At 45.5% G+C, this 21,503-nt stretch overlaps 1 protein-coding gene across 1 annotated transcript in view; it reads right to left on the bottom strand.

The window, feature by feature from the left end:
- MGAT4D (MGAT4 family member D) overlaps positions 1-21,503 on the bottom strand; it is a 271,656-nt gene that overhangs the window by 151,148 nt on the left and 99,005 nt on the right. The window contains exons 2-3 of the mRNA XM_075348407.1: positions 12,322-12,483; positions 10,877-11,020 (exon numbers count right to left, since the gene is read on the bottom strand). Coding sequence (XP_075204522.1) covers positions 10,877-11,020; positions 12,322-12,483 — 306 coding nt within the window. The remainder of the gene's footprint in view (positions 1-10,876; positions 11,021-12,321; positions 12,484-21,503) is intronic.

The following is a 21,503-nucleotide window of genomic DNA, read 5'->3' as shown; positions in this document are numbered from 1 at the left end:
TTGGTTGCACAACCTTCAGCCAAAATCACTGCAAACAACCGCTTCCAGTAACCATCAGTGAGTTTCTTACAATGCTCTGCTGGAATTTTAGACCATTCTTCTTTGGCAAACTGCTCCAGGTCCCTGAGATTTGAAGGGTGCCTTCTCCAAACTGCCATTTTGAGATCTCTCTACAGGTGTTCTATGGGATTCAGGTCTGGACTCATTGCTGGCCACTTTAGTAGTCTCCAGTCTTTCGCTCAAACCATTTTCTAGTGCTTTTTGAAGTGTGTTTTGGGTCATTGTCCTGCTGGAAGACCCATGACCTTTGTGGAAGACCCAGCTTTCTCACACTGGGCCCTACATTATGCTGCAAAGTTTGTTGGTAGTCTTTAGACTTCATAATGCCATGCACACGGTCAAGCAGTCCAGTGCCAGAGGCAGCAAAGCAACCCCAAAACTTCAAAGGAACCTCCGACATGTTTGACTGTAGGGACCGTGTTCTTTTCTTTGAATGCCTCTTTTTTTTCCTGTAAACTCTATGTTGATGGCTTTTCCCAAAAAGCTCTACTTTTGTCTCATCTGACCAGAGAACATTCTTCCAAATCGTTTTAAGCTTTCTCAGGTAAGTTTTGACAAACTCCAGCCTGGCTTTTTTTATGTCTCGGGGTAAGAAGTGGGGTCTTCCTGGGTATCCTACCATACAGTCCCTTTTCATTCAGATGCCGACAGATAGTACGGGTTGACACTGTTGTACCCTCGGACGGCAGGGCAGCTTGAACTTGTTTGGATGTTAGTCGAGGTTCTTTATCCACCATCCGCACAATCTTGCATTCAAATCTCTCGTCAATTTTTCTTTTCCTTCCACATCTAGGGAGGTTAGCCACAGTGCCATGGGCTTTAAACTTCTTGATGACACTGCGCACCGTAGACACAGGAACTTTCAGGTCTTTGGAGATGGACTTGTAGCCTTGAGATTGCTCATGCTTCCTCACAATTTGGATTCTCAAGTCCTCAGACAGTTCTTTGGTCTTCTTTTCTCCATGCTCAATGTGGTACACACAAGGACACAGGACAGAGGTTGAGTCAACTTTAATCCATGTCAACTGGCTGCAAGTGTGATTTAGTTATTGCCAACACCTGTTAGGTGCCACAGGTAAGTTACAGGGGCTGTTAATTGCACAAATTAGAGAAGCATCACATGATTTTTCAAACAGTGCCAATACTTTTGTCCACCCCCTTTTTTATATTTGGTGTGGAATTATATCCAATTTGGCTTTATGACAATTTTTTTTTATTTTTTTTCCATTGAAGACAAATTAAATGAAGATAATAATACCAAAGAATTTGTGATTGCAATCATTTTCAAGACGAAACTGAGTATTATCTGACAGAACTGCAGGGGTGCTAATACTTCTGGCCAGCACTGTGTATATATTAAATCTATATCTATATCTCTATCTATCTATCTATCTATCTATCTATATATATAGTAGGATCCAGCGTATAACATTTCTATATTGGGTTCGCGAGACCAGGGCATTATCCATACTTAGTAAAGATATCACCACCCTCTATGCTCAAGATATAGATTCAAGGAACAGGTTGTATATTCTCTTCTATTATTCTGGCGAGACATTATTAGTAAATGTTACCAATTTGACATTTTCTACAACTGATAACAGAGGTTTTCTTCACACCCACAGAAGGACAAGCAAGCATAAAAGAATGAGCTGATGCAGAAGTAATGTCAAATATTTGTGCAGCTAACATTACTAAGATTAGGCAGGCCATGATCAAAGTAAACAGGACCAAGGACATGGGAACATTAGTGTAAGATTGCGCCAAGTTCTATATTAACTGTGGCCCTTACTGTTTATGGACTAAAGGTCCAGTCACACTAAGCAACTTACCAGCGATCCCAACAACGATAGGGATCGCTGGTAAGTTGCTAGGAGGTTGCTGGTGAGCTGTCACACTGCGACGCTCCAGCGATCCCACCAGCAACCTGACCTGGCAGGGATCGCTGGAGCGTGGCTACACGAGTTGCTGGTGAGCTCACCAGCAACCAGTGACCAGCCCCCAGTCTCCTAGTTACAGCACACATCAGGTTAATTAACCCGATGTGTGCTGCAGCTAAATGTGCACAGAGCAGGGAGCAGCGCACACTGAGCGCTGGCTCCTTGCTCTCCTAGTTACAGCACACATCGGGTTAATTGCCTGATGTGTGCTGCAGCTATCTGTGCACAGAGCAGGAGCCGGCAGCACAGGCAGTGAGAGCGGAGGAGGCTGGTATCAAAGGTAAATATCGGGTAACCAAGGACAGGGCTTCTTGGTTACCCGATGTTTACATTAGTTACCAGCCTCAGCAGAAGCTGGCTCCCTGCTCACTGCACATTAGTTGTTGCTGTCTCGCTGTCACACACAGCGATCTGTGCTTCACAGCAGGACAGCAACAACTAAAAAATGGCCCAGGACATTCAGCAACAACCAACGACCTCACAGCAGGGGCCAGGTTGTTGCTGGATGTCACACACAGCAACATCGCTAGCAACGTCACAAAAGTTGTTCGTTACCAGCGATGTTGCTAGCGATGTTGCTTAGTGTGACGGGGCCTTTAGACAAATTGAGATAATACTTATGTATTATCTAATACTTACTGTTCTCAGTTATATAATTAGACAAACAGACGTCTGTTTTTTGAGACAAGCACAAGAGTGAATCCAAGCAAAATGTTATCAGTAAAGTTGAACAGAATGATTTATGTTTTCTGGAATCTAGTCCTCCATGGCATCCAAAACCGGCTAACCTTCATTTCTGCGTCTGGCATCTCTGGCTTTTACAAGGCCGCACGTGGCCAATCCGGATGCCAGATCGGAAAATCTGTTTCCTTTGCTCTAGCTATGAGTCAATACATATATTTACATTTCTATTGGATTCACCTCTGGCCTCAAAAGCTTAAAGTATGAATACAGTCTTAATACGGGATGTCAACAAACACCCCAATTAGTGTTGAGCTCATAACTTTCCTCTGACGTGTATCCCCCGTACCGGATCCGCGCGGTTTCAGCGGTAGATCTGGTCGGTCTCTCTCTCTCTCAACTGAGTGTAAGCTCTTATGGTCTGCAGAGTTCTCTCTTCTTCAGAATGTCAGTTCTATTGGTCACCAGGGTCTTTTCTCTCTCTCCTGTATAGTATAAGCTCATATAGTCAGCAGGGTCCTCTCTCTCTCTCTCTCTCTCTCTCTCTCTCTCTCCCCCTCTCACTCTCTCTCTTCCCCTCTCACTCTCTCTCTCCCCCTCTCTCCCTCTCCCCCTCTCCCTCTCCCCCTCTCCCTCTCCCTCTCTCCCTCTCTCTCTCCCTCTCCCTCTCCCTCTCCCCCTCTCCCACTAACCCCTCTCCCTCTCCCCCTCTTTTTTTTTGGCCTCAAACCTGCATGACTTTGCTTCCCCAGCAAAGTCTATGACTTTTCATTTTTGCTGTCTGCACACAGCTTTTTTTTTATGCTGCGTTTTTGAGCTTAACAAAAAAAAATTGGACATGTCAATTCTTTCCTGCGTTTTTCTGCGTTTTCCCCCCATGCAATGCATTGGAAAAATGCAGAAAAACGCAGTGCGTTTTTTGCACGTTATTGCCGCGGGTGCGTTTTTAGAGGCCAAAACAGCACAAAAACGCAGCGTCAAAAAAACGCTGTGTGCGCACATAGCCTAAATCTGATAATTTAAGGGAATCTGGTTTTTGCCACCTAATCTGAGAGCAGCAGAACATAGGGGTAGAGATCCTGATTCCAGCGATGTGTCACTTACTGGGCTACTTAGTGTAGTTTCACTGTTAAAAATCATTGATTAATCAGCCGGAGATTACCATTAGAAGAGTCCTTGGTGTGCTGCAAGGTAGTCCAGTATATTCATGTGCATGTTATAACCCTGCTCTACATTGAAATAACTGTTAGATATGCAGCAGAGGAAACATTGATTTTATCAAAATAACAACAAACCGCTCACTAAGTGACATCACTGGAATCAGGGTCTCTGTTTCTACATTATGCTTCTTTCAGATGAGGAAGCAAAAACCTGGTGACAGATTCCCCTTAAAGGGAATTGTTCAGCAGATTTTTGCTGCCTCATCTGACCGCAACATGATGTAGGCAAAGAGATTCTGAATCCAAAGATATATCACATAGATTTCTGGGTGCAGCCATTCTGACACAATCAGAAAGTTTAGTTTTGGCCATCTAGCAGACCTGAGAGATCTGTCCCACCCACACCAGGCCCCCCATTAGATATTTACATTGAGGTGTCAATCTGAGGAGGGGTTGTTGCTGGACTGCCACCATGCATGTTACTTTGTAGTCTGAGCAATAATATGGGTTCTGTTACTTAAACAAACTTAGCAAATAAACAACAGATCAACCTGTGACAAGACAGGCATCCCTGAATTTTCTGGGTTAACCCTTGCAGCATGCTGGCTTCAGCTTACATAGCAAAAACATGCTGACAGATTCCCTTTAAATGAGTATTTTATATGAGTCCAATACATTCAGTCTCCACACACTCAGCCTCACTGGCAGCGTCTCTTCAGACATAGGCTTGAATACACTGCCGTCACACTCTGTGAAAATCCATACTAGAAAGTACACCAACTTCAAAAGGCTAACAGATCTATTTAACAAGTAATGCAGTGTGTTTTGTAAAATCAGGTTACTGATGTGGTTTTGACATACCACTAATCTGAATTTATCAACTTAAGTAATGAATATAAGGTAGCATGAGAGCTGCCAGGCACTTCATTGTTGTTGCCTAAAGGAGCTTGTTTCTAGTAATAAAAGGGCACAAATACAGAACTCCATGTCCTCCAACCTCTTAGTACAATATTTACTTTTGTTATTACAATTTTAGGATATAAAATAATGGATGCAAATAAAACACAAGGATGAGGTTAAGACAGCTCTATATAAATACTGAGTAAAGTTTACAGAACAATCAGAACTTTCAAGCAACTTGAGACAAAACAATTGAAGGAACTTAAACCTTAAGGCTATGTGCGCACGTTGCGTAATTACATGCAGTTACGCTGCGCTTTGTAGCGCAGCGTAACTGCATGCGTCCTGCGTCCCCTGCACAGTCTATGAAGATTATGCAGGAGCCGTGCGCACGTGGCGTCTTAGAGCGCAGCGCTTCGGCTGCTGCCCGAAGCGCGCGTTCTAAGAAGTGAAATGTCACTTTTTCCATGCGCTTTGCCTGCAGCTCCTGCCCTGTCTATGTGTGGAGCTGCAGTCAGAGCGCATGGAATCGGCTTTTTTTTTTTTTCACTACGGACATTTTCTGCAGCGATTTGAAGCGCACATGTGCTCTTCAGATCGCTGCAGAAATTTCTGCAGTGACTGTACGCAACGTGCGCAAATAGCCTTAGGCTATGTGCGCACGTTGCGTTTTTTTCAGTGCAGAAAAAAAAGCAACCTCTGGCAGAAAGGACAATTGTAAACTATGCGTTTTCTTTAAAAAAACGCATCAAAAACGCATGCGTTTTTCATGCGTTTTTCGTGCGTTTTCCATGTGTTTTCTTCAGCTGCGTTTTGACCACATGATCCAGTGACATGGCGTGTAATACACAGTGCCAGCCTTCCTGCAGAGATGTGAGTGTTGCCCACAAGAGAACGCGGCTGCCCATGCCCACGATTTGGGTTCAGGCTGCTGTGGACTTTAGCTCTATTCTACGTGCAGAGAACACTCATCCCCGCAGCATAAATTGACATGCTGATGCTCGGGAAGCCACGCCGCAGGTCAGTTTATGCTGCGGAGAAAAGAAGCATAGTGGGCACGGGATTTCTAAAAATCCTTCCACTGTGCTTCTACTGCACAACGCAGCGTTATGGACGCAGGGAAAACACTCTGCGCCCAAAACGCTGCAAACCCTGATTGTGGGCACACAGCCAAAAATGCGTCAATGGATGTCAAACATATATATAACATCCCACCCCCCCTGCATATTCTAAGCTGGCGCCCTTTAGTACCTTTCATGTGGCACTAAAGGGTGCCTAGCCTTGTATTTAGCCCAAAAAAAAATTAAAAATTAAAACAAATGATGTGGGGTCCCCCCTATTTTTGATAGCCAGTTAGGGTAAAGCAGACAGCTGTAGTCTGCAAACCACAGCTGACAGCTTCATCTTGTCTGGTGATCAATTTGGAGGGCTCCCCAAGCTGTTTTTTTTTTAATTATTTATAAATAAATAATTAAAAAAACAAACAAACGTAGGATCCCCCCAAATTAGATCACCAGCCAAGGTGAAGCTGACAGCTGGGGTCTGGTATTCTCAGGGTGGGAAGAGCCATGGTTATTGGACTCTTCCCAGCCTAAAAATAGCAGGCCGCAGCCGCCCAAGAAGTAGCGCATCCATTAGATGTGCCAATCCTGGCGCTTCGCCCCAACTCATCTCGTTGCCCTGGTGCGGTGGCAAACGGGGTAATATATGGGGTTGATGCCAGATGTGTAATGTCACCTGGCATCAAGCCCAGCAATTAGTGATGTCACGGCGTCTATCAGACATAACTAATCGACAGTGATAAAAAAAAAAAAAAAATTAACAAAACAAAAAAAAAATGTATTTGAAAATACACTTCCCAAAACATTCCCTCTTTAACCAATTGATTGAAAAGAAAAACAAAAAATCGGGTCCCTGTAATCCATTCTGGACGTCCCACGTTGACTCTGGACCTTCTAGACTATGGGGGGGTACGTTCAGGGAACGTATCCCCCATTTTCTAGAAGTGCAGACCCTCGATTTGAGGAGAGTGGGTGCAAAGTATCTGCACCCACTCTCTCCGGGTCACAGCTGCAGAGTGCGAGCAGCCAGCGTCTAGCAAAGCAGGAAGCTGAGCTGTCAGCCGCTCTGCACGTGTGACCGGCGTCTGCTGTGAAGGAGGAGGGGGCCGCGGGGGATCAGCGTTGTGACAGGTACGGGGGTTACCGGGGGACACCGGGCGGGAATAGGGGGTGACCTGGCAGGGCCTGGGGAGCAGTTTTTTGTCGCATGTGTTATGGCACATGCGACAGAAACAGAGGAGTAGGGCGGCCGGTGCGCTGCTGTGCGCACGGCCGTCTTGGATTTTCGGAAGGGGGTTGGGGGTCGGGGCGGGCACTTTGGCGACTCCGGCTTTCCTGAACTTTGCCAGGAAGTGAGGTCAACAGGAAACCTCTTGACCTCACTTCCAGGTATATGCCTGCGTTCTGTATGCCGATAAAGCATGCGGACCGCAACAAAAATGCAGCGAACTGCGGTGTAGCTGCGTTCTGACCCACATCATTGATTTCAATGGGTGGAGAACGCAGCTACAACGCACAAAAGAAGTGACATGCTGCTTCTTTTTCCGCACCGATTTTGGGCATCCAAAATGCTGCGTTTAGAAACGCAGCGTGTGCATTGATTTTTCGGCTTTCTCATAGACTTTGCTGGGGAAGCTGAACGCATACAATTTGGCACTGAAACGCTGCGGTTCTAAACGCAGCGTTTCTGCGGGAAAAAACGCAACGTGTGCACATAGCCTTAATGGGGTGGTTGTCCTCTGCGCCAGATCTAACACTGGTCACATGAGCGCTGCAGCCAATCAGCAGCCACTAATGAGCTGCAGCAGATGTGCGCTCCATTAATGAGAAGTGTGAAAAAAGCAGCCCATTAGTGACCAACCACTGATTGCCTGCAGCGCTCACATGACATGACAATGTGAGACCCAGCACAAACTACACTGGTGCACGAAGTGAATCTTAGTTTTTTTTATACTTTACTTGGGGGTCTGCAGCATTTCAGTAGGGGATTTCCAAGTAGTGGACATCCCCTTTAAGGATGAACACCAGCTTGGTTCTTAGCGGCTCAGTGATTATTTTTGTTGTTTTTACTTTTGCATTTCTCTTTTCATTGATCTAACTATGAAGAAGCCTGTTTTGTGGGGGGCAAATCCTAGTGTCGCGGGCGGAGGAGGGGACGTCACGCTCTCCCACTGCTCGGGTCCGGCTGCCGCGGCTGCTGCGGCCTGCTGCTGCTTGGTGGCTCGAGCGATGGGCCGGATCCCGGGGACTTGAGCGGCGCTCCTCGCCCGTGAGTGAAAGGGGTTTGGTTTTTGGGATGGTTTATTGTCCGTGACGCCACCCACGGTTGTGGTGATTGTATGGACACCACCGCTGCTCTGTATGGGGATCCCGGGAGCGATGACAGGGAGCAGCAAAGTTGTTAGTTCTCCCCTCCGTGAGTAGGGGGTGGTTGTCCCGGGGCCCAGTGATGAGGTGGGGGATGCTGGATGGCAGGGCCGGTGCAGGGCTTGGTGGGGTGCAGGGACGCGGGGGCAGCGCTGTGCCTCACGGCACTGTGGTACTCACTCAGCCTGAGACGGTGACACAGTTCTCGGTAAAACACACGGCTGGAAAGACGGTTCCCACGGACGGCTGCTGTTGCTTTTCCCCAGTAGTTGACGGTGACGGTCCCTTTTCCTGCACCTGAGATGATGATGGTAGCGATGGGTTCCCACCGGTAACCCGCTCCCCGACTTGGTTATGGGCCGGAGGAGCCCTACTTTGCCCGCAGGCGCTGGCCCTGAGAAACTGGTGCCCTGGCGGTGTCTCTCTCTAACGGTCGGACTGTTGCCTTCAATCGGGACTTGGCTGTTGGGAGACCCAGAGGTCCCCTTCACTGACGGATTTGGCAAATTCACGGCGACTCCTAGCCTTGCCGGGATCCAAAAGGCCCCTGCCAATGGTGCTGACTGCTCTTCGTATACCGCTCTGGTACTGCCGGGCCACCACCCGTCCACGGTCCTTTCGGCAACCTCCAAGCAGCCTCTCCTGCAGACAGTCACCGCCGTCTGCTGACCTTGCTGTCTCAGTCCGGGGCACACACCCGGACCAACTTCAGGCTTTCTTAACTGTTACTTTTTCTGTCACTACTCTCACTGTCCTCCTCTACCACTTCCTTCTACTTAACTCCCTAGACTCAACTGCCTGGTTCTCCCGCCTCCAGGGCTGTGAACTCCTCAGTTGGCGGAGCCAACCGCCTGGCCCACCCCCTGGTGTGGACATCAGCCCCTGGAGGAAGGCAACAAGGATTTTTGGTTAGCTCTGGTGTACCTATCCGGGGTGTAGGGTGTGGTGGTGTTGTGACCTGTGACTCCTGGCTTGCCCAGGGCGTCACACTAGCACAGCCCAAAATTAATATTGTCTTAACTGGCGACAATTGTAATAATGCAGCACTATGTTAGAAGGTGAAAAAGCATATATAAAACTTGCTACAACATTTATTTAACATTAGCTAACCAGATTTTCTTGAGCAGGATCTTATCTAGGAAAGAAAAGGTTCTTATAAAATCATACCAGATCTATATTTCCCCATTGAAGGAGACTTAAGACAGCCCCTCCCCCTATACATATTTGGAATTCAATTGTTGAATTCGTATTTGCAGCTAAAAGGGATTATGTAATCGGAGATAAGCTCCTTCAAAATGTGCTTTCCAAGGCCACCTGATCTTGTTCCCCGCACCCCTAGCAAACAGCTGATATTACCAGGGAAGATACGGCCAATCAGGCATTTTTCCCTCAGCAGCAGTTGCAGGGAAAATTGTGCATCATGGCCAAGTAGATGAGTGGCTGTCCGTACAATACAATGATCGCTTAAAGGGAACCTGTCCTAACCAGAAATGTATAATGCTATTTACTAAAATCAATGTTTTAAAAAAGGACATATAAACGCTGCTGTTATTAGGCTAATTAAGCCTTTGACTAGTTGAAGGGCAGTTGTTTCCCCAGACTAGTAAGCCCGCTTTCCATTTTATAACATCCCTGTCTACATGATAACTTGATTTCCATCAGCCAGCATAATCGCACCTCCTGGAAATCTTGCGCAATACCCGTGTGCTCAGAAGCGGGGTGTACACATTCTGGCTTTAGAGAGGCAGCTCATGATTGGAACTCTGGAAGCTGCTCTTCCAATCATGTGCCTTGCGCCTCTCTGAGGCCGGGATGTGTATACCCGGAATCTAAGGCACACAGACCCTGCCCGAGATTTCCAGTAGCTGGCCATGACGCTGGCTCATGGAGATCATGTTATCATGCACACAGGGTTGTGATCATATGCAAAGAGGGCCGACCAGTCTGGGGAAACAGCGTTCCTTCAACTAGTCAAAGGCCTACTTAGTATAGGAACAGCGAGTTTCTAAGTCTTTTTTAAGACATCGATTTTAGTAAATGGCATTATACAGGGCTGGTTAGGCATGTAATTTTGGCATATAGGTATTAATGCTGCTGGGTTGGAGGGCATTGGTGACCTGACCAGTTCCTTTCAAGTTCATAGAACAGAACTTGCCTGTACAGGGTGGGGAACACCCGTTATGATATCTATCAGGGCATATAAACATTGGTTGTCTTCATGAAACAACTGTTTGAATTCTAACATAAATCATTTTTACATCTATGACAAACATAAGCATATAGTTACATAGTTACATAGGTTGAAAAAAGACCTAGGTCCTGTCCATCTAGTTCAACCTTTCTACACCAATTATAGATTTTATCACTAAATCATTTATAACCAACAATGTTATGTGTGCTGAGGAAATAATCCAACCATTTTTTAAAAGCAAAATCAATCCAAGTTCTTTTCACACAATTATTTGGCAAAGAAAATGCTCATTTCAATGAACCATTAATTTATATGTAACCTGACCACTCATGCAGTTACAATACAAACCTTCTCAAAAAAACAATTAAAAACATAAAATTATTCTCAAGTGAAAAGCATAGAAATACTCTAAAAGCTGGGTAATTTCTTCTTAGAGCACTATTAAGTCATCAAGACTAATCCACAGAGTAGATTAAACTTTTCAGATGCAAAAAGAGATATAATGGATAGCCTTACCTCCTGTCCTTCCATGCCCATAATGCACAATGGGCTGCAGGCTGCCTTCATGTGCCAACAAATGAGGCAGAAACATGTATATATTTGTAAACTGAATGGGGACTTTGCTGGTCATATTCAACACCTTCCATTTTATCTCCTCAACTGAAAGAATAAGGAAAAAAAGCACAAGCAAATTGTAAACAGTCTTTTAAAGAAGAAAGACAGACAGAAAGAAAAGACTGGGAGAAAGAAAGAAAGAAAGAAAGAAAGAAAGAAAGAAAGAAAGAAAGAAAAAGAAAGAAAGCAAGAAAGACGGACAGTCAGAAAGAAAGACGGACAGTCAGAAAGAAAGACGGACAGTCAGAAAGAAAGAGACAGATGGACAAAAAGAAAGAAGGACAAACAGAGACAGGAAAAGACATACAGAAAAATAAATAGAAACAAAGACAGACAGATGGATAGACAGACAGACAGAAAAAGAATGGAAGACAGACAGACAGAAATACATTCAGGGGCGGAACAATCGCATGGGGTCTCCACTGCGAACGGGCCCGGGGCATCAAAGGGCCGGTCCTGGACCTCAGCACTTGGTTCAGCTGACTACGTTCGGGTGTCCGTCTGCAGAAAACGTACATGCACGAAAATGGTACAAAACAGAGCACACGCTAACGCAGTGTGCTCCATTACAATCAATGGCCCTGTCGGCGCATGTGTCCGAAACTAGTTTTGCAGGGTGGGGGAGGAGCAGTTCGGATGGATGCCCTGATGGGACCACTGAACGTAAGGCTAAACGCAGTGTGAAAGTAGCCTATGGCTCTTTCCCTCGGGACCCAACTTCTGCATGCTTTGCTATACATTTGTCCCTGAACCCCACTTTCCAATGCTCTACTAAACATCTTTCCCACAACACCCAGCTTTCCCATGTTCTAGAACACATATTTCCCTCAGCATGCAGCTTTCCCATGCTCTGCTATACATTTTTCCTTCAGTACCCAGCTTTCCCATGCTCTGATATCAAGGGCAAGCCGGGTGCTGAGATAAAGATGTACAGCAGAGCATCGGAAAGCTGGACACTGATGTAAAGATGCATAGCAGAACATAGGAAAGCTGGGTGCTGAAGGAAAGAGGGATATCAGAGCATGGGAAAACTGGGTAATGAGGGAAATATGTATAGAAGACCATGGGAGGGCAGGGTGCTGAGGGAAAGATCCAAGAGTCAGCATAATTACCCTGTACTCTGAGCTGGGGGGAGGTGAGAGGAGACGGGGGGCACAGGTCCAAATTTTGCACCTGGGCCCATTGAACTCTAGTTAAGCCACTGAATACATTTTATATATTTTTCTGACATGAATATTAAATGGAAAATAAATTTGTTTATATACTTCAGCCTCTTAATATATTTTGAACAATTTGGTGTATTTTATTGGCTATTGTTTGGGAGGAAGGCCATCACTGTGTCATACCTGTATGATTTTCAAATGCGTTTCTCTTCTCTGCCACTGCCCGCTTTATCTCCTCTAGAACTGTGCTTAGATCTCGAGATCGCTTGTGATTTTCTTGCTCCGCGATGAATAGTCTTTGTTGTAACTCTAAAAACTGCTTTTCATATGAATCCACTCCATATTCTACAAAATAAGAGAAAAAGCTCGATAAACAAACTGATGTTACAGAAATGCTACAAGCCACAGAATGTAGTAAACAATTTACTAGTACTTAATTTCTCAAAGAATTCAGCGTATGGTTATAAAAAAAAAAAGTATTATTGTGAAAAACTACAAATATAAAAAGTATGCAAAAATAGGATATACACTGAACAAAAATATAAAAAGCAACACTTTTTTTGTTTTGCTCCCATTTTTTATGAACGGAATTCTGAGATGTAAGACTTTTTCTATCAAATACTATTCACAAATTTATCTAAATCTGAGCACTTCTCCTGTGTGGAGATAATCCATCCACTTCACAGGTGTGGCATATAAAGATGCTGATTAGACAAGGTGACTATTGCACAGGTGTGCCTAAAGGTACCGTCACACATAACGAGATTGCTAGCGAGATCGCTGCTGAGTCACGGTTTCTGTGACGCAGTAGCGATCCCGTTAGCGATCTTGTTATGTGTGACACCTACCAGCGATCAGGCCCCTGCTGTGAGATCTCTAGTCGTTGCAGAATGGTCCAGGCTATTTTCTTCAAAGGCGATGTCCGGCTGGGCAGGACACATCGCTGTGTTTGACACTGTGTGACAGGGTCACAGTGACTGCTGAGATCGTTATACAGGTCGCTACTGCGACCTGTATCGTTCCTGCATCGCTGGTAAGGTCTGACTGTGTGACATCTCACCTGCGACCTCCCAGCGACTTACCAGCGATCCTTATCAGATCATATAGTTGTCGGGATCGCTGGGCCTTTAGGCTGGCCGCAATAAAAGGCCACTCTAAAATGTTAAAAAAGCTCCAAAAATTATGTGAATATCGAAAAAAGAAAAAACAGCTCTTGAAATCAGGAAAAAAAAACTCAGCTAATCTCAGAAATGGTGAAAAATAGCTTGGCCATGAATTGGTTAAACATTTTAGAACATCACTGCAGAGTAATGTTCGGATAGGTCTGCAAGAAGTTAAAACAAACATTAAAAAAAGCATAAATGGTAGGTCATTTTTCTGATTACACAGTCTCTTTAAAGTGACTTTTATAGGAGGTAATGGGTGACAGAATGATTGTGTTTACTTCTGATTATTGCCGAGTGTAAACTGCCCCTGTGATCTAACAATAGACAACGAAAACCTACAATTCACAATATAAAGGGTTACCTAAGGGCAACGGTTTATACGAAATCCTCAAAATGATTGAAACAAGTACATTTAAGTAAACAAGCGCCGAAGTAACCTACTATATCATTGATAGGTGCTTATAGCAGGCACCTGACCCCAGGCTGGAAATCGGATATGAAAAGATGACGACGCACCCCATAAGGAAACATCTATGCCTTGTTAAAGTCATCCACTTTAGGATTAGCACCCTCTTACATGTGTATCGAGCAGGCTCATGATGCTGATGTTAGGCAATTTTTTTAAATAGATTTTAAAGGAACCCAACAAGTGAAAATTTAAAATTTGTCTTATGAATATAAAAGAAACGGTGGTACACACATTTTGTTAAGTGCCTTCCAGTTTCCCATTATGACAATCCATAAACCTAATGCTTTCAATGTATTCCACTGTGAGAAGAGCTCATTAGTGACCAGCTAATGTTTTCTGGCTGGATGTACATAGCACTCTAGAGATATCCATCCAAACAGATATACTTCCCACACTGCATTAGATTTCAGCACAGAAAAACAAACATTCCACATACCCTATGTTATCTTCCAATTCCATATATAAGGGGAATGAAGTGTGAGCAGTTATTTTACCTGGATCTTTCAGGTAAAAGGGATTTGACAATTGCTTTACAAACTTTTTCTTTATTCTTTACACGAATACATGTATTCTTAACATATAGTCTATATAAGAGAAAGGAGTACCAGTACAGGAGTAGACCCGTAAAGTCATGTATGCGAAGCCTATATGCACGCGCACATATATGTATGGGAGAGCTGTGCAAGGAAGGTTTGGTACATAGATGTGAATGTAAAGAGCTGAATCTTTGTGGCCATTCATAGTTGTTTCATCACTATGTGGGGAGGAGGGTAGAGATAACCTTATTCTGGGGAATTCTTCATCTATCACACATATGGCATATCATTTACACGTGTAGAACACCGTTACAATACAAATGATTTCAAAAAAAATTTCTCAGTGTAAAAAAACTAAATTACTAAGCATAAATGATAATAACATTGTTATCCTGGTGTCTAAAGAGAAAACTTTTCTCATTGCGGAGACTGACAAACCAATCTGGCTGCCATTGTTATTATGTGAATTGTAACGCCCTTACTGGCATCCGTGCACTGTCCTGCTCCTCTTTCCCGGTGGCAATGCCAGCACACTCACCCTCCAGGCTGCTCAGTGGTGGCTGCTCTGTCTCCGGTCACTGCTGCCGACTCCCTAGGCCTGCACTTGCCGCGCAGGCCTACTGGGAGACCTCTTACGGCACACACGCGCACCTTTTCTTAAAGTGTTTGGCACGCCCTAACCCAGAAGTGCCCCTCAACCTATGACACTAATTTTGGCACTAGGATGCTGTATCCATGCATACCTTTTGTTGAAATATCGGATGCTTGGTTGTAGAAATATCTTTAATCAAAAGATCCAGAAATTCACTGAAAGGCCCGCGCACAGCTGCACACGTCAATCAAAGGTGCACTGCACTTCTGGAACTTTGATTACAGATATTTCAGCAATCAAGCATCCCATCTTTCAACAAAATGTATATGTTTGGATAAGGCATCTTAGTGCCAGTATGGCACTGCCTTTACTTCATATAGCAAAATCCTGGTGGTTGGTTGCCTTTAATGTTGCCCTATAAAAGTATTATATTTTGTCCACATTTTTTTTTTTTATGAGGTCTGTGACCTGGAAGGTGAATGCAGTATTCTGGTCTAGTCAGTGCAGGTATAATTTGTATTATCAGAACATTTTATCTACCTTAAGTCAAATGCCAAAGACACAATGTGCACTTGTCGGGTAATGCCAGTCACTTATTATTTGGAGATATCCTTACAAACCCTATTATTATTCTGATCAGATTACATCAGCATGACAGATTATGCAAAATTACTCAAGGGCTGCATTACCTGCCAACTATGCCAGAACGTCTTCATCAGCATGGGAAACCGGCAGAAATAAGGTTATGATATAAACGTGTCTGTCATTTTCCACTTGCCTTGAATTTACAATTCTGTCTTGAAGTACAGCAGCAGATAAGCCATGCCATGTGCGAACCACAAACTTTCTGAACGGCCTGTGTATGTATTCATCACATGGACATAGAAATACAAGGAAGTCTATGTAAGCTGTTGGTTTTTGTGGTGTCTCCAGCTCTGATAACGTGCAGACCTTCCAGCGGACCAGATGTGAAAAGTTGGACACATTTATATTTGAATGTTTCCTAAAGCTGAGGACTAAAACGTGGTTGAGGCGACATCTGAGAAGGATGTGTCCCACCTGTAATAATCACATAGTCACCTCATCCCAAAACCACAGCAAATCATGGTAAAAGGGCACGTGACTTTTCAAATGATGTTTTGACACACTCCAAGCACGACGCACAATTACACCCTAAAAATATGACACATAAAATGATGGGGTTGGTAAAGGCCCTGACAAAGAGACCACCGACAATAAATAATATGTCAGAGGAGAATTGCAAAGTGAAATTCCAACAAAGGCCCTTTTCACATATCAGTGATTTTTTTTTTTCCAAATACGCAAAAATACAAAACGTTTTCATCAGTGTTTACCATCCGTGTCATCCGGTGTTTTTTTCCCTGGAGATTTGTCAAGTTTCTGTGACGCCCTGGACAAGCCAGGGGCCACAGGTAATGACATCACCACACCCTACACCCCGGTTAGGCACATCAAAGCTAGACCCAAAAATCCTTGTTGCCTTCTTCCAGGGGCTGATGTTCACACCAGGGGGTGGGCCAGGCGGTTGGCCCCGCCCACCGAGGAGATCACAGTCCTGGAGGCGGGAAAAGAGGGAGTTGAGTGTTGGACGAGAGAGTGTGAGGAGGAAAGTGGTAGTTGAGTAACTAACTGAGAGCGTCCGGGTGTGTGCCCCGGACAGAGACAGCAAGGTTAGCAGACGGCGGTGACCGTCTGCAGGAGTGGCCTATCGGAGTTGCCGTAAGGACCGTGGACGGGCGGTGGCCCGGCGGTACCGGACCGGTACACAAGGAGAAGCCAGCACCATTGGCAGGGGCCTTTCGGATCCCGGCAAGGCTTGGAGTCGCCGTGAATTTGCCAAATCTGTCAGTGAAGGGGACCACCGGGTTTCCAAACAACTAAGTCCCGATTGAAGGCAACAGTCCAACCGTATGAGAGAGACACCGCCACCGCCAAGGCACCAGTTTCTCAGAGCCAGCGCCTGCGGGCAAAGAGGGGCTCCTCCGGCCCATATCCAAGCCGGGGAGCGGGTTACCGGTGGGAACCCATTGGAACCAACAGAGGTACTAGGTGCAGGGAAAGAGACAGTCACCGTTAACTAACCGGGGAAAAAGCAACAGCAGCCGTCCGTGGGAACCGTCTTTCCAGCCGTGCGTTTTACCGAGAACTGTGTCATCGTCTCAGGCTGAGTGAGTACCACCGTGACCCTGCACCTCACCAGGCCCCGCACCCGGCCTGCCATCCACCCCTACCCCATCACCGGGCCCCGGGACAACCAACCCCCTGCCCACGGAGGGGAGAAATAACAACAAAGCTGCTCCCTGTCACCGCTCCCGGGATCCCCGTCCAGAGCAGCGGTGGTGTCCACACAATCACCACAACCGTGGGTGGCGTCATGGACAATATCCCCAAAACCAAAACCATTCCCCTTTTCACTCACGGGCGAAGAGCGCCGCTTGAGTCCCCGGGATCCGGCCCATCGCTCGAGCCACCGAGCAGCAGCGGCCGCAGCAGCAGCGGCAGCTGGACCCGAGCAGTGGGAGAGCGCAGCATCCCCTCCTCCGCCCGCGACATTTCTCCTAGCAAACCAGTGAAAATGGACAGCATATAGGTGCAATCACTGCGCTGTCTTTTTCCCACTGACCCATTCACTTGAATGGATAACTGTTGAAAAGTGGGATGTGACCAATTTTTTTTTTAAAAAAAGAAAAACAAAAAGCCAGCACTAAATGTGCACTTCAGCACTAAAAATTCCAAACTGTACTTATTATAAAAATTTTGAGATTTTTGGCAAAAAAATTGCAATTTCTTGAGCTGCCTCGCCACGTCACGGCAAATCTCATTTGAGGCAGTCCTACACTAAAATATTTTTATAAAATGTGCCATACGGCCTCACATATGAATAGTAAAACTGCTCTTAGCAGCACTCACCTGGTCTATTTCAATCCCGTACCCATGACTGAGTCATGGCTGTGGGCGGGACAGGTCCAAGCAAATGCTGCATGAAGTAAATAGCCTGTGGACAAGGCCTGATGACTGAATGTGAACAGTCACCAACCGCCAAAATCTAGACAGATGGAATACATCCCAAATTGGGGTGCATAGCAAGGTGGGGGTCAGCCACCGACCAATTCAATGAAGAAAAACAAAAAGCCAGCACTAAATGTGCACTTCAGCACTAAAAATTCCAAACTGTACTTATTATAAAAATTTTGAGATTTTTGGCAAATTTGGCAATTTTTTTTAGGCTAGGTTCACATTTCCGTTGTTTTGCATCAGTTACATGTGTTGCTTGACGCTTGTGACTGATGCGTTGTACAACGGGTGACAAGAATTGGAATTCATTATCATGAGAAAGCAGATTCCATTGTAAAACGAGAGAGCGAGAGAGAACGATTAGCTGATCGTTCACAATAGCTGGCCGCCGGCTATTGTGAACGATCAGCTGATCACTCTAATAAGCCGGCCGCCGGGTGATCAGTTGATCGCTCACAGAAGGCGGCTGCTGGGCATTCAGCTGATCGTTCGGCCGCCGAGAGAGAGAATGCGCAGTGAAATCAAAAAGATTCCGCTACTTAACAACGTTACATGCTGCGTTCCTGCCGCCCGACAGTCAGTCGTTTCACGACTGATCAGTCGGGCGGCGGATCCAACGCAAGGGCATTAGTCATAATCCGCCACTCATACAAGTCTATGGGAAACAACGGAATCCGCCAAATGGATTGCGTTGTTTATCAGAGCGGCTGATTGTGACGGATCATAAACAATGGAAATGTGAACCTAGCCTTATGCAAACCGCCTGCTAGCAAAATAATAGAAATTGAGGTGTGTACAGCCCCAACAAAATTGACCACACACGGATGACATTGACATGTTAATAAATCTTAAAGGGTTTCTTGCATCTTCTATCTTTGGGAGTGCACCACTCCACTGCCTCCTGGCTTCCCAGTTACCAGTGGCGGTGCACTTCTGATGACTGACAGATTGCACTAGTGCCATGGTTGCACAACTACTCTGAACTGAACACTCGTCCAGGCTGTAAACAGAGGCAGCTTTGTCTCTACAGTTTTGGAGATGTGCATTAATACTGAAATTTCCCAATCCAATATTCCGACCAGCTTTAGAGCAGCGTTTAGGCTGCTTTCACACATCCGGTTTGAGCAGTGCGGCTCAATCCGGCTGTGAAGCCTATGCAACGGATGCGGTGAAAACACTGCATCCTTTGCATAAGTTTTTTACATGCGGCCGGTCCGGTTTTTGCCGCTTGCGGCATGCTACTGAGCATGTGCAGTGGCAAAAACCGCATGCGGCGGCCGGATGCGGTTTTTGCCGCATTGCGCCGCATCCGGCATCCATAGGGATGCATTGGGAAAAGCGCCGCATCGGCCGGATGCGGCGCGATGCGTTTTTTTTTGGCCGGAGCAACAAACGTGCCAGGGAACGTTCCATCCGGCCGCCGCATCTTCTAAATCTGCCGCATGCGGCAAAAACCGGACCGAACGCAAGCCCATGCGGCACAATGCGGCACTAATTAAAGTCTATGCAGGAAAAACGTAACCAGCAGCAAAAAAAAAACGGTTGCGGTTTTCCTGTAAAGTGCCGGATTGTGTTGCATTGCAAAAGCCGGATGTGTGAAAGCAGCCTTACAAATGCTATAGAAAAGTGCCTATAAATGCTGCACTTATTGGCTAGGATACCGGCCACCACTAATAGACTACAGAGGTGGCAGGTAACGAGGCAACGAGCAGTAAGAAACCAAATTAATTAAAAATCCCTCAGTTATTGAGAATGGAGGAAAATTGCAAAGTTTTCAATTTAACAAGATAAAACAAACTCTTTAATGTGATTATGTCAGTAACATTGTACCTAGGAAATGTGAGATACTAAGGGAGAGAACAACAATATCTATTGAATATCCAGGGCTTTACTATACAGAACTTCATGTTTTAATGGCTCACAAGTGCAGTGATAAGTCCATAAGTGCACTCGCAGTCCTCACTTGTCCCCCCGACTCTTGAATGGCAGTGAAGACAGGCTTTGCTGCACAATGTCTCCCCTCCCCTGTCAATCAAGAAGCGGAGGCAGCGCCAGTAGGGAGAAGTCTACAGGAGTTAGGGGCCACAAGTGAATGGATATGCCCACCAGGGCACTTGCGAGACTAATTGTCATAGTATTAAAACATAATTTTTTGCACAATGAAGCCGCACATAAAAGATGAATAGGCATCATTGGAAACACATTTCCCTGCCCTAGCCTGTAGTTCCTAAGAATTCTTTGGTACATTCTTACGGACAGGTACCTGTACCATTTAAGTGATCTGTTTTAGTGTATAAATGACAGACATAGGAATAATATGTAAGCCTTTTATGCAGCTCAGGTCTCTATTCATTCATCCCAGTCACTATGAAAATGTCACAATATTTATTTATGCGTGGTAAACCAGACATTTTTTTGGTATGGATAAGAGTGGGAATTTACACACTACATGCCATTTAATCAGTTCTGACCTGGCCTATTGAAATGGTATCTCATAGCCTAGCAGGGAATATCTGGATTTTTTACAAGAGTATTGTCTTTAGCAGGAAATGTAGCAAGTAAATACAATTTCCACAGTAGCAAAGCCAGGCAATACATTTTCGCTGGTCAAGCCCTTGCTGACCAATATGAACAGGGGTGTAAAATCAGGAAGAAAAAAACAAAAAAAACAAACAGACCGGCAGAGTCAACCAGTGATTAGTCTAAAACCCGCTTTACACACTACAATGTATCTTACAATGTGTCGGCAGGGTCACGTCGTAAGTGACGCACATCCGGCATCGTAAGGTACATTGTGGTGTGTGACAGGTACGTGCGATTGCGATTGAACGAAAATCCGTTCATCGCATACACGTCGTTCATTCCTCATGAATTGCACGTCAGGTTGTTCAATGTCCCTGAGGCAGCAGCACACATCGCAGTGTGTGACACCCCGGGAACATTGAACAGATCTTACCTGCGTCCCGCGGCTCCAGCCGGCAATGCGTAAGGAAAGAGGTGGGCGGCATGTTTACGTCCCGCTCATCTCCGCCTCTATTGGCCGGCTGCCGCGTGACGTCGATGTGACACCGAACGTCCCTCCCACTCCAGGAAGTGGACGTTCGCCGCCCACATCGAGGTCGTATGGACAGGTAAGTACGTGTGACGGGGGTTAATCGTTTGTGCAGCACGTTCAACAAATTGAACGTGCCACACATACGATGGGGGCGTTGCAAATCGCATACGATATTGTATGTAAAATTGCAACATGTAAAGCTGGATTAAAGGGATTTCCTCCATGATCAGGAGCTATAGTGTTTTAACCTCTTCACGACTTGCATATTTGACACTGTGGGAAATACGTTCTCACGAACCACAGTATATGTAGTGCGCTGCAATTTCAAGTCACCAACTTAAATTGCGCAGTTACTAAATAGAGATGGCTGCTGACAGCAGACGATCCCTACACATCTCCACGGGGGACCAAACCGCCCGCCCTGATCGGCGATCTCTGTGACTTGCCGGTCAATTCTGAGCAGCCAATCATAGCATGTTAGTATTAAAGTTTGCAAACCAAAAAATATCTA

This window comes from Anomaloglossus baeobatrachus, chromosome 1 (assembly GCF_048569485.1).
Source record: "Anomaloglossus baeobatrachus isolate aAnoBae1 chromosome 1, aAnoBae1.hap1, whole genome shotgun sequence".
Classification (NCBI taxonomy): domain Eukaryota; kingdom Metazoa; phylum Chordata; class Amphibia; order Anura; family Aromobatidae; genus Anomaloglossus; species Anomaloglossus baeobatrachus.
The sequence above is the reverse complement of the archived record's forward strand: the minus strand, read 5'-3'. Positions and strand labels throughout refer to the sequence as shown.